General features: G+C 41.2%; 4 protein-coding genes across 5 annotated transcripts; 3 read left to right on the top strand and 1 right to left on the bottom strand.

The window, feature by feature from the left end:
- Window positions 1-636: 636 nt before the first annotated feature.
- LOC129589807 (selenoprotein K-like) lies at window positions 637-2849 on the top strand. Of its 2 annotated transcripts, XM_055484686.1 has the most exons (7): window positions 637-742; window positions 813-1019; window positions 1130-1211; window positions 1310-1328; window positions 1642-1700; window positions 1816-1862; window positions 2402-2849. In XM_055484686.1, the coding sequence occupies exons 2-7, from the start codon at window positions 1001-1003 to the stop codon at window positions 2434-2436; spliced, it is 261 nt and encodes an 86-aa protein (XP_055340661.1). In that variant the 5' UTR covers window positions 637-742; window positions 813-1000; the 3' UTR covers window positions 2437-2849. The 2 variants fall into 2 exon arrangements, with proteins under 2 accessions (XP_055340661.1, XP_055340660.1); XM_055484685.1 differs by having other exon boundaries at window positions 716-1019.
- A 433-nt stretch (window positions 2850-3282) lies between these two features.
- On the top strand, window positions 3283-5232 carry LOC129589809 (uncharacterized). The gene is made up of 2 exons (XM_055484689.1): window positions 3283-3781; window positions 4547-5232. Exons 1-2 carry the CDS (start codon window positions 3500-3502, stop codon window positions 4901-4903), a joined length of 639 nt encoding a protein of 212 aa, XP_055340664.1. The 5' UTR covers window positions 3283-3499; the 3' UTR covers window positions 4904-5232.
- Window positions 5233-5695: 463 nt separating this feature from the next.
- Window positions 5696-8420, bottom strand: LOC129589802 (uncharacterized). The gene is made up of 3 exons (XM_055484678.1): window positions 7794-8420; window positions 6658-7108; window positions 5696-6422 (listed from the first exon to the last, which is right to left on the bottom strand). The coding sequence occupies exons 1-3, from the start codon at window positions 8241-8243 to the stop codon at window positions 5959-5961; spliced, it is 1365 nt and encodes a 454-aa protein (XP_055340653.1). The 5' UTR covers window positions 8244-8420; the 3' UTR covers window positions 5696-5958.
- A 233-nt stretch (window positions 8421-8653) lies between these two features.
- LOC129589844 (uncharacterized) lies at window positions 8654-12391 on the top strand. Its single transcript, XM_055484737.1, has 6 exons — window positions 8654-9067; window positions 9403-9591; window positions 10151-10374; window positions 10796-10963; window positions 11062-11272; window positions 11693-12391. The coding sequence occupies exons 1-6, from the start codon at window positions 8959-8961 to the stop codon at window positions 11920-11922; spliced, it is 1131 nt and encodes a 376-aa protein (XP_055340712.1). The 5' UTR covers window positions 8654-8958; the 3' UTR covers window positions 11923-12391.
- Window positions 12392-12480: the final 89 nt, after the last annotated feature.

Genomic DNA, 12480 nt, shown 5'->3' with positions numbered 1-12480 from the left:
AGTAATCTGGACTCAGTACTGAGTACTGAGTAGCTGTGCGCAATTCGGATTGGTTGGGTGGTAGTGAACAGGAGTGGGCAGCCACGTTTTAAGACGGTTTTCTTTGGCCGCAGAGTCTACGGTGCACTGGATACCAAACATTTTCGTGTTTTCCAAGTCCGAATAGCGGCCTCCAGTGCACGCGGCGACAGTTGCGTATTGAAAATCACTGATGGCAGGTCAGTGAAAGGCAGTCTATGATTGCAAATCAATCTTTAATGAACAATTGATTTTAATTCAATCGCCTGTGAAATGTATTCACTAATCCAAAATCAAGACATTTAAGTCAGTCATTTACAATCACTGATCTGAAAATCACTGATTTCAAATTCATGGTTTTCGAAAATCATAGATTCGTAATCATTGGCTGAAAATCACTGATCTGAAAATCACTGATTTCAAATCATGGTGTCCGAAAATCATTGATTCATAATCATTGACTGAAAATCACTGATCTGAAAATCAATGGTTTTAAATCAAACTATCCAAATTCATTGTCCTGTAATCATTGATCTTTGATCAAACTTTGTAAATCAAACAGCAAACATCAACAAAACTCCCGGCCATTCGGAATTCCATAGAAGTTCGCCTCCGATGCCTCATTACAACTGACGTGGACGTATCGTGGCGAAATTTCTACAAATCGATTAGGATTGCTACTCGTACAGTAGTAAGTGCCTGTTTTTTTGTGATTGTGTTTGCAGTAAGTACCTTATCAGCGTCTTGTTTTGTAGGTCTACTTTTGATTTGATTTTCAAATCTTTAACTTACAGTTTGTCGAACGAGGAAAGTGTGAAGAACAAGTTTTACGATCTGACAGCCGCCATGTGGCCGTAGACGGGACGACGTCTTTTGCACTGACAGTGGCAGTTTTTGGCTTTTCTGTTGAGCGACTTTATCTTTATTAGACTTTATAGCTTATCCTTTTCGAGGGACTGAATCATTCTTCATATCCCGGAAAATGCCGTACATTTCTGGAGGTAAGATTAGAGCACTAGAGACCTGTTTTTTCTGCTACAATTCCGAATTCGGGATTATACGACCAACATACATACACGAAGTTTACGTTGTTACTTAACGTTCTTCGCAGGCGAGATCTCCAACGGAAGACCATGGTCGTTAAGCAAGATCTCCGATACCTTTTGGTCTTTTATATTTGGCGTCATCTTCTTGTAAGAGACTGTTCATATTTGCCTTCCTGAACCATGAGTTCGTTATCAGCGTTGTTGTTGATTTCAGTTTACCAGTGTTGTTTTTTTTTGCGTTTCAGCTTCAAGACATTGCTCCCAGTAAGTTAAAATAGTTTTCAATTACGACTCGATAACTGAAGTAAAATGTCATGTACCATGTACTTACCTTTCAAGTAGAAATATAATTTTAAAAGTTTTTAATTTCTTGAGTGGTTTTAACATGTCTTGAACAACTTATAAATTCGAGCTTCAGAAAATTATTATTTGTGAATTCACAAGTCAGTACACTGTTGTACAATACGTACTGTACACTTTCTTGTAAACAGATGATAGCGTAAGAAATTGTATTTCCTTTCTTTATACCGATTACCGACCGATAAGTTTACTATTGGTTTACTAGTGTATGTTTTAGTTTTTAAATTCCGGTGGTAGCAGCCGTTCCTCATCGTCCGCTGCTGGTCGTACAACAAGGTAAATCAATCCGTAAAGCGGTTCTGCTGAAGCTTTAACTTTCTCAGCTTTACTGCTTGCGTTTGTCATAAATTTTTCATACATACTTACAATTAATAAGATTTTTTATTGACAGGACGCCCGGTCCAGGCAGGCGGATGGGCGGTTTACCGAAAACGAGCGGTGCGTAATTAATGTTTTGCTCCTGAACGTTTTCGTTAAATGCTCAACGATAAAATTGTGTTGAAGCTTTTTGTAATTTTTTAATTAAGTGTAACGGGTTTATCCTCGTCGTTCTGAGTTTTGATTTAATAGAATATTCGACTTTTCAAATAATTAGTTTACTAGAATTAGAATCTGTTGCAGTGCAGACTTTATAGATTAATTTTTCCAGTTGTATGGCTGTTATTACTGTTTGGTATACTGTATACTTGTACTACATTATTTATTTCAGTATCCGTGTTTTTCCCGGAGCGCGTGCATTTAACAGTACTGAATCTACTGATACAATATGTGTGCATTTATTTGATGTTATTGATACATTTGCAAAAATTTGTAAGTACCATAATAACGTCGGTAGCAGGAAGCATAAATTTGTCTAAAATGTATACATAGTATTTATTGTATTAGCTGCCATGCGCAGAAAAGCCAATAATACGAATATCGTGACTTGTGTTGTTGTAACAACCGAAATACCATGTCTATAGAATGTTTTTCGGTAGGAATGTCCGCACCGCCGTGTGGTGCTGGTGGATGAGGATAGTGGAACCCGGTCGCCCGCATCTGGAGCCTCTCAAGATTTTGTCTGCGATTGCGGTACCGCAGAAAAATCTACTATGAAGCGCGGATTCAAAACCAATACGTTTGGCGATTCCGAGCGGATGGAAAGGCTGCAGATGTTCCTTTTATCCGTAGTGTGCTCACTGTGCTGCACGGCCATTTGTGAGAACCACATTGATTTACCGCAATTCGGAATGTGGATTCAGCTTACTGTTTAGTTTTTCAGTCTTGGTTCTGTCGATGATTGTCTTTTAAATTTAAAGATTTTCAAAAGTTTTTATGATCTGGTTTGTGCACAAGTATGAGTTTACCTGCCCTTTTACTGCCATGCAGGAGATTGTTCATACACAGTGTCACAGATGGGCTGCAGAAACAAAGTTGTACGATTCGTTTTACTAAAATCTGATTTAATCGTTTGTGAGTTTAGGTATTCTGTGGGGTATGCGAGATGAGCTGCGCCGTTGGAGAATTAAAAGCAGCAAAGCGCTTTATTCAGTTTATCGTGCATCTGCCATACGGTTGCGGTTTAATTTTTTATTCCGGTTCGAGCTTGGTTTTTGTAAGTACTTTACCATACGCTGGCTGCAAAGGTATTTTTTCCCTTGATTGCCTTTACATAACATGTTAAAAAAAATGTTTGGAATTTTGGAAGCCATTTAGAGGCGTTCACAAATCAAAACCATGCACGCTTCAGATTACTAGTACTTAAGTAATTTCAGCTTTGCTCGTTGCATCGCATTCGCCTCCGTACGGCGGTTACGCTGCCAACTTACAAAACTGTAAGTAAGCTGTAAGTACTTGTATTAATTTCCGTATACGAATACTGTACTTTTGAAGTCATTATTTTCGGTTTCATAATTACTTTGTCTCATTTTCACTTTAATTAGAAGATTGTTGCTGTCAGTTTTTTTTATCATATCGTGTTGCTCTTCTTCGCTGCAGATCTTGTAGACAAACTAGTGAAACAACGATTCTTCAGCATAGGTAGCTGCCTTCCAGGATTTCGTTAACTGGATGAGATCTTGAGGAACCCAGCAACCATGTTAGGCATAGCGGGACGATGCATGCGCGCTTGCCAATCCGCAGTGAAGTCCCTCTTTCATCCCGCGACCCCTCTCAAGGCTCTGCCTGGATCCTTCGTTCCGACGCGCAACATCGAGCTGATGACGGCAGCCGATCAGATCCCGTTCTGGCGGCATTCCAAGCCGTACAAGTTCATGAAGTTCAAGCCCTTCCGTCTTCCGGATAATCGGCCCGTCGAGTACGTGGATGATCCATTCTGCCCGCCTTCGCATCCGCAGTTCAAGCAACTTCACGATATGGTACGAATTTATGGTCCACCTTCGGGTTCGTGCTCAGCGCTCAGGTTATGAGTGCTCAGGCGGAGTGCAAGACTTACAGAATCCAAGCACGCGTGAGCGATGCAACTGAGCCAGAAAGTATTTTACGCTTAATTTCAGTTAACAAGTAAATCAAGATGACAATTTTTGGCCTAATAAATCAAAATTACATTTATTTATTATTATTTAGGATTTAAATATTAAAACCATTTAAATCGCGTAATTGACGTGGTTTGCACCAAGTCACAGGCTTCGACTGGTTTCTGCAAACAGATTTTTAAGTTGCATAACTGATAACTTGTAGTATTATATATACAGTGGTATAACATTTTATTGTCCTGTATCCAGTTAATATTATGAATTTCATCATCAGGATATTGTTTTTTTATGGCTGGGTTTTTTTTTCCTGGACTGTTTTTGCATTGGCATAATTCTAACAATTAACAGTTGTTTTCTGTGTTTTGCTCAGCTGCAAATTGAAAGTGGTTATACAACTTATTCAACATCTTTTTCTCCAGTCCAGCAGAAGTCGTTCCAATCGGTAGCGCGATCGACTACTTTTGCATTGGCATCTAATAATTAACTAATTAAGTTTTCTGTAATTTGCGCGGTTGCGAACTGAGCGTGGTTACACTACATACCTATTTTTCTGCCAGCCAGTGGTCCAGTCCGCCGCGCTGCGCTAAATTCATTTTCAATTATTGAGGATTAAAGCTGTTATTTAAGTATCACCACTCTCTGTTGCAGCGGATACAGGATTACCGACGCCTCTACAAAGGCCACATCCAGCTGCCCATCCCCAAGCAGAAGCGCAAATGGTGGCTGGCCGGCCGGCCGTGCGCCAAGGCCGTGGTGATTAAGACGCTGATCAAGAAGCCGAAGAAGCCCAACTCCGCCAACCGGCGGTGTGTCCGCGTGCGGCTCAGCGTCACCGGCAAGGAGCGCATCGCCCATGTCCCGGGTGAAGGGCACAATCTGCAGGAGCACAGTATCGTCATGGTGCGCAATGGGCGCTGTCAGGACCTGATCGGAGTGCGGCTGAAAGTGGTGCGCGGGAAGTACGATTGCGCGCCCGTCAAGAAGAAGACCACCGGTGAACGATGAGAAAGCGGCGCGTTTTATGTTTACCTCCGTTTATTGTGTACGGTACCCGTTGGAATTGTTTCCGCATTGTAGATCCATCTGAACGGCAGCAAGTTATGTTCAACCCGAATTTTTTCAGCTGATTGTGACGTGCTTCTCATCCACTAATGGTTGTGGAGTGTGCAATGTGCATGCTGTCGGTGTTCGTGTTGTGTGGCTTTCCCGCTGTCTCGGGTGTGAACGCGACGTCGTATTTCGACTTTCTTGATGTACAGATGGATTTCTTAATGAATTATAACGCCTGTATGGTGACTGGGTCCGCAGATCATTAAATGGTGTTTGTTGGTTGATACTCTAGGCTTTCGATAGCAGGGAAGTTTTAAAATACCGTTTAGCTTTACGGTTTAATTATTGGGCACGTAATCATTAATTTTAAGTACGAAACTGTACTCGCTCACATTTAGGTGAAGGCTCACTGTTATTTGGCTCGTAATACCTACCGTCTTTGCGAAACCACGTTTGACTCTCCATACCATCATTTCGTTTCTTTTAAAATTACAGTGTATAATAAATGTGCATGGTACATGTTGAAATTGCCGGTAAAATTCATCTTCGAAAGCTCAAAGTTTGCCTGCAAATCATTCATTTACTCGTCCTATATGACTAATATGTTTTGAAAAAGGAAGTGCAGCGAATTGAAGCCGACCAGACAAGTACTCCTGTAGTGTTAACAAGACAGTTTCGAAAGTTCGAAACTTTTTGCACTTTCTTCCAGCAGCATTATATGCAGCGCAGCACTACACAGAACTGAACTTGAACGGTGCTAACTTTTATAATGCTCAATTTTACTACACATCCAATTTCACAAAGAATTAACAATGCAGCAAAAAGATTCAAAAACTTAACTTAATAAATGCACTAGCAGACCGGCAATCATGAAAGCTGGCAACATCGAGAGCGGACACGTATAAAGTATAAACTATATTAAAATTACACATTATTATACATTTAAAATTATAAAAAAATTTGTTTTTGTGCTAAACAACAACACGAAGCCTGGTCACCGAGGGAAATGGTCAGCTCGTCAGTTTCTGAATCACCCGATCCACATTGACAACCACTTGTTCCACATGCGCCAATCCGCGCTCGTCACCGACCCACGACCACCACAACCAATCATTCAGCACTTCCTTCCGCCGGTGAAAGACTAGAGCTTCGCTATCCGCATCGGCCGTCCGCGTTCCCGTGAAGCGAATCCCCGGGAGGACATAGTGCGGCCAGTGAATCCCGGCGGCCAGCACCTTCCGGCCATGACAGATTGTCTTGGAGCGCGAGTCCCATGGGTAGATGAAAGACTGACGGAGGGAATATTTGAGCAAGGTGGACGGCGGTCGGTGGAGAGCGAACGTAGTGTTGGACGAAGAGGCAGCTGGAAGTTTCACGATGGCGGAGCGGATCACGGTGCAGTCGTCCTCGCCCTTGCGGACAAGCGTGGACAGGGAGAGTCCGTCGTTGAGGACAAGATACTCATCCAAATCAACTATAAAAATCAAAAATTGATATAAAAATAAAACTCCAGTCTTAGGTAATTATAAGTGAAAAGAAATTACACATTAAAAAGATTATTTCGATTGCAGGCATTTGAGACTGCCAGCTTCTCGCCGAAGTTTCACCATAATATTTCGACAAGATTGGAATGCAAACCGTTCGCCACGCTTACTAATCCAAAAACATGCAAAGGGAAAAAGAGCAAATTAATTAATTAATATTCTTACCAATAAAAGTATAATCCCATGTATAACCCGTCCTTTCTGTGCAATCATTTAAAGCACCGGCTTGCGCAAAATACCACACATCCTTCGACGTCTCCGACATATTCAGACCGGGAACAATCCACGTATACAAATCCAAAACTCCTTCCTGTCGGTAGTACTCTAACACGCGCTGCACATCTGCCGGCACGTCGTGTTTATAGAACAGGAATTTGTCGAATCCGAGCAACCGGTAATACTCGATGAACTCCACAACACCGTTGGCGGAGATTTCTCCAAATAATACCGCAACACACAGGGCGAATGTCAGCGGTTTGGGGGGATGTGGTGGAAGCTGGTGGACCGGAAGTTGTACTGCGCCACAGGCAGTGCGCGATTGGCATCGGGCGACGACAGACGATGTAATGGCATTTTGTGGGATATCACAGATCAAACGCACGTGACCGTACTTTCTCTACAAATGCATAACAAATTTCAGCCCGATATATTAATATGTAGTAGACAACTCGAAGGCGAGAGAAACAGAAAAGCCCGCAGAAAAAGAGAACTACAAAGTACAATACAAAATCACATTCGCAGTTCAGATGTTTTCTATTCGCTACTGGCTAAGCGCGTGCTAAGCAATTTCTAAAGTCCAGTTACAGAAATGTTTCCTAGGTTTTCACTTTTTACGATTATAGAGCATTAGGCCATTAGCGAATGTATTCAAGTGACATGACAGGCATCACTCACACCAGAACAGCGCACATATGTACTGTACATATGTAGATTTACAGTTAGTAATCCCGAAAGTGACAAGACTTACCGAAATCCAAAACATCAGTGTTATTGCTAAATTTATTTTATTTTACTTCAACGATTACGTCAAAGCCTGTACGCACTAACAAATAACAGTCATTGACGTAAAGATAAAGCAGTAATATTATTCATAAAAATGTTATTACATTTTATTTTACAATCATTATAAATTCCGAAAGAAGCTCGCTTGAATAATAATTTCAAAAAATAACTACTGCAGCTTTACCTATAAGCTATACATTTTAATGATTTTCTTAATTATTATTTTATTTATTACTTTATCTATAAGGTGCATTAAAGGCGATATAAAAAGTCCTAAAATGCGCTGCTGATTTTCGTACCCTATGTCTGTCCAGGCGTCGCTCGTTTTCAATCCGCATCGACGAAGAAACCGATTCTCCATCAGCAGCTTCGCTCTCTCGTTGAAACTGACACCAACAAACTTCCCTCTCCAGAAACCTATCCTGCCAGATCTCCGCCAGCGCCATTATTTCCACGGTACGCTGCGGCGGATACTTATCGGTCATAAATGCAGAATATACAAAAACGTTGTCAATCACGCTGTGCCACTGTGGATCAGTCAGGGAACCGTGGACAACTGACGACAACATAGGATCACACTGCTTCCATTGAGCAGATAAGGCCAGATCGAAATGCTGAATCCGCGGGAAGGAATCATCGTAGCACAGGGAAAAGAGATTGTACACTCCGATAACAAGGAGCAGCGATGCTGCGGCGATGAGATAAATCCGTGCCTGACGCAGTTGTGGTTTACGGAGATCGGGCGCCATCAGTCAGGATCGAAGGTGGTCGGAACCAGCGTGACTGCCATCACCAGTGATGACAGCCTCAATGAAACAGATGGAAGACTTTCGCAAAAAAAATCAGGGTGAAGGAATGCGGAAGAGGTTTCACTTTCACGTTTTGCAGAAACTACTGAATCGAAACTTCTGATTACTTCGAAAACGGAAAACATCAGGAGCACGAAGATTTAAAACGGAGAAAATCAGGAAAAACATTTCTTTCGAAGCTATGGTCCTGACAACGCGGTGCGGTTAGTTGTACGACACCCATCACAAGTGTCAACCGGCACCGGCTGGCCGGCGGTTTACTCACCGGCCAAATGCTCGTTACGCTATGAGCATCGTTACGCTATGAGCTTTTGATTATTTATAATTTACTTATCATGATATTTTCTGCATGTTTTCACTTTTCATTTTCATTTTTCATTTTAAATTATATCAGGATTTTCAGTATCCGAAGAAAATTACTTAACGTTCCATGATCCCATCATTCACAGCTCCTGGCATATGAATTATGAACCTCAACGTGGTGCAGTGTTGCACTGTTGTGTTGTTGCGTGACTGAACATAAACCCTAAACGATGATAAATCATCACTTTGAAGTTTGGAACAGTTGCATAACTTAAATTGTTGGAGTCTGGATACTCCCTGGAGTTATGATCCAATATTCATCCAAACTCTCTGAATCTGTGCCGGCCCGTGGATGGATCCCGACTCGAGTGCAACCGCAAACTCTCCAGCGCGACGTAATTCTTTTGCGGATGCTTCCCAGTACGATGTTGGCCGTTCTGCATTTTTCGCCTCGGGATTCGGTGGGTACTGGGATGGGGCTCACTGGATACACAGTATCTGCGGAGCAAAACCTTTAGCTGCAGAAATCTCTTCAAGTGTATCATATTCTATTTCTATGTGCCAAAAGTTTTATCCGGCTCGAATGTGTGGTAGCTATAGCATATAGCTAAGAATGTGCTGCTCGCAACTTTTGGGATAGAACTTAGAACATAAAAATCGTTTTGCTGTACGTTTTGCTGGCTGTTAGGATAAAAATTGTTTTGCTGTACTCGTATTGATAATTGATGCAGCGTCCGTAGTTGTGCTCTTATATGGGGATTTTTACACAAAAGCTATCATAATCTGTTTCATTCAGATTCGGGGAATTCATCGCCACAGTCGGATGCGCGATCAACCAGCCGTGAGGTGCAATATGCATTTCCAGATACCTTGTCGTCGACATCCGCCAGCGACACTTCTGATTCGGTCCTCGCACAAGGATCCTTCGGCCGTTTTCGGGTGTCAACGGGTGTGTCCCGCGCACTAGTGCCGCTGTCATCACTGGGTAAGCCTCTAGATGTGCAGTTCGTACACGTTGACGATGAGTGTGAATAAAATAAATCAGATAATTACTAACGATAAGTAAAAATAACAGTTGGTTATAGAAAATTAGGAAACGGTTACATTAATCAGTTCTGGTCTAGGTTATTGTACTGGCACGATAGCATTTTTGTACGTGGGATTTTTAAGCGCAGATAGGCATTTGCTGAAGAAATTAATATCTTTTATGCTTGCTTTTGACGCTTGATTGTGGCGAATTGTATTTAATTTGAACATTTGCTGAAATGCTGTTGCTGTTGTTTAGATACTTCCAAAAATCATACCAGCATTTCTGCTTTTAATTTTGCCAAAATTCGAAGCGACTTCGAAACTCGTTAAGTTTTTATATATTTTCAAAAGCTGTGCCTATCCCGTGCACTCCCAAGATTTCTTTATATTTCCGGAAGTATTTCTTTATATTTCCGGAAACAAAATTAACCCAGCAGAATACTGTTTTCAGCAACTCGTTTTGACGCTTTACCAGGATACGATACCAGGCTTTACCAACATAATTGATATTGCAGATTCTTGGGATCGTGAACGGCAGCGTGCCTTTCCCAACTTATTGAAGCATTCCGGTTACATTCCGTCGTATATTGACCGCTATTTTGATCTCGCCAAGTCACGGAGCATTATGCTGCGACAGGCTGCGGAAGCGGTGCGGACGGCGTACGAAACAGCATATGGCGACCAAATTGAAATGTATTCGTCTTTGATGATTTGTGCGCTCAAACACGGTCTGATACCGGTACGGGAAGGTGTTGTTCCGAGATGTTGTTACCTATTTGCAATATATTTCAGATAATTACAGTACAGTTTCTTTTTGTCAGGAATTGTGTTTCTTCTTCGGTAATCAGTATTATTTTCCTTGATCCTATTTGAGCAGCGCACTCCTTGTCGGTTCCATGTGGGACTTTTTGTTTGAATGAAAATTTTACGTGTAACTAATTATTGTTACTTTTTTCTTGTTGTTTTTAAATTGACGCGCGAATCATGAGTGATGAACTTCCTGTTTTAATTCCACTGTATTTTAGATATTTTTTGATATCTCAATTTTAGAATTATATAGTGCACGTGCTCCTTTTTCGAATTTTCGTTTCATCAGAATTCTGATTTGTACACACGTTATTAATCGTAAATTTTTTGTAATGTATATATGATTATTGCAGCATCAACCGCAAGTCACTCCATCTCGAGCGCTTCGCCTGCTCAGTGTATCTCTCGAAGACGACATCTGCCGGATGACGCGCTTTGCGTCCATGCTGCCTGGATTTAATGATTTCTGCTATGCCGACCAGAAAATCTTGCTGACCGAAAAATATATGGTGCTCAAAATGGTAAACATGTGCCGAAAGGCTCGAAGCCACGCAAAAGTTGCTCGGATTGTTTCTGTGAGGTGAATATGTATCTTATAATGCTGATGTGGCTTTTTCAGATACATGTTGCCCGGTATTATTGTAAGGGAGAATTCTATTATTACCTATCGTGCCCGGAGAAGGTGCATTTTCCGGTCTCCTTGGTGGAGATCATGGGATTCGATATGAGCGTGCTGCGCTTCTGCACGACATTCTACATGGCATGCAATGATATTTGTTTGACATTGAACGAGGCGTATTTGTTGGCGGCTGTTGCGATGTTCGCGCCGGGTGAGAAATATGCCTATACAGAGTTAATAGATTGCGTTTTAAACTAAAGTTTCGAGATTGATATCAAGTTCAAAATTCAAATTAATATCAAGTTTCAATAACTTTTTTGAATTTGCAGACTTAACAGACTTTTTTCATAAGTATAAGTACTTATGACGAATCTACGTGTATCACCCTATTTTTAATTAACAAATATCTCTACGACTTCAGAAGTTGAATCTCGAATTAGGAGTTTAATTCCTTGGCAAAAAGCGATTTATTAATTCATATATAGATAATTATTGTATTATTTTATTTATTTAACAATGTATTTGTGTACAGATATGTTCGGTATCAAAAACATGAATGTACATTGTATTCATGTACTGCTTTCCTGCATCGACTATTGCTCGTTTTGACACGAAATTTGCAATTATCCAGATGTATCCAATGTGAGCAACAAAGCGTTGATGGTACAACAGCACGCATTTTACCTCGATGCCTTGTTTTATTCACTGGGATGTCGTCTGGAAATTGCCGATCGTACCGTTGCGTATGAGAGGGTGGAATGGGTGATGAAATTTTTCCCGCCCATTGACAAAGTATCCATGGGCTACATCGCCAGTCTGGATTATTCGTCCTATCCGGTGCGGTCGCGTTCACTGCAGTGAAGTCCGAAACTTCCGCTAATTGTTGTGTTCGGCATAGATAAACGCAGATTGTGTTTCCCAAAGTTGATCTCTGTCATGTTCGGATCTTTTGATAATTTTAATGGTATCTGCGATATCGGATTTGTATGAATCTCTACAGTCATTTCGAGATGGGTCGTGTAATCCAAATTTATTGTGATTTGTTCTAATTTTGTTACTGATTATTTTTGTGAAAGTTAACCATGCAGTGTCGATCGATTAATTCGATTTGAAGCCCTCCAGTGAACAGTATTAAATCGGTAACTGGACTGTGCTGTGACCTATACTCGTACATATGCAATCGTTTAAGCGATACAGAATCGGCACTGTTGAACATCCCCGGAGGCCGGAAGTTCCTGAGCCCTGGAATTTTATTATCATAACTCCAAGACATGTTATTGACGTAACAGGATGTTTTCGAATAATTTCTTGGATAGTGACGGTTTCTCTGTGTTGCATAACCGATAATGTCGGCGAAAACAGCATGACCCAGAACACAGACACAGAAACATTTGAGTATCATCCTAATCGGAAATAGGC

The sequence above is a fragment of the Paramacrobiotus metropolitanus genome, unplaced genomic scaffold (assembly GCF_019649055.1).
Source record: "Paramacrobiotus metropolitanus isolate TYO unplaced genomic scaffold, Prichtersi_v1.0 Parri_scaffold0000037, whole genome shotgun sequence".
Lineage (NCBI taxonomy): Eukaryota > Metazoa > Tardigrada > Eutardigrada > Parachela > Macrobiotidae > Paramacrobiotus > Paramacrobiotus metropolitanus.
Note: the sequence above shows the minus strand (reverse complement) of the source record. Positions and strands in the feature narration are given on the sequence as shown.

Coding starts and splice junctions, on each gene's coding strand:
- LOC129589807 (XM_055484686.1), top strand. Junction 1,701..1,815: donor GCTGCTGGTCGTACAACAAG/GTAAATCAATCC, acceptor TTTTATTGACAG/GACGCCCGGTCCAGGCAGGC. Junction 1,863..2,401: donor CGGTTTACCGAAAACGAGCG/GTGCGTAATTAA, acceptor GTTTTTCGGTAG/GAATGTCCGCACCGCCGTGT.
- LOC129589809 (XM_055484689.1), top strand. CDS start 3,500: ATGTTAGGCATAGCGGGACGATGCATGCGCGCTTGCCAATCCGCAGTG. Junction 3,782..4,546: donor TCAAGCAACTTCACGATATG/GTACGAATTTAT, acceptor TCTCTGTTGCAG/CGGATACAGGATTACCGACG.
- LOC129589802 (XM_055484678.1), bottom strand. CDS start 8,243: ATGGCGCCCGATCTCCGTAAACCACAACTGCGTCAGGCACGGATTTAT. Junction 7,109..7,793: donor GACGCCTGGACAGACATAGG/GTACGAAAATCA, acceptor ATGCATTTGTAG/AGAAAGTACGGTCACGTGCG. Junction 6,423..6,657: donor ATGGGATTATACTTTTATTG/GTAAGAATATTA, acceptor TGATTTTTATAG/TTGATTTGGATGAGTATCTT.
- LOC129589844 (XM_055484737.1), top strand. CDS start 8,959: ATGGATCCCGACTCGAGTGCAACCGCAAACTCTCCAGCGCGACGTAAT. Junction 10,375..10,795: donor TCAAACACGGTCTGATACCG/GTACGGGAAGGT, acceptor TGATTATTGCAG/CATCAACCGCAAGTCACTCC. Junction 11,273..11,692: donor TGTTGCGATGTTCGCGCCGG/GTGAGAAATATG, acceptor GCAATTATCCAG/ATGTATCCAATGTGAGCAAC.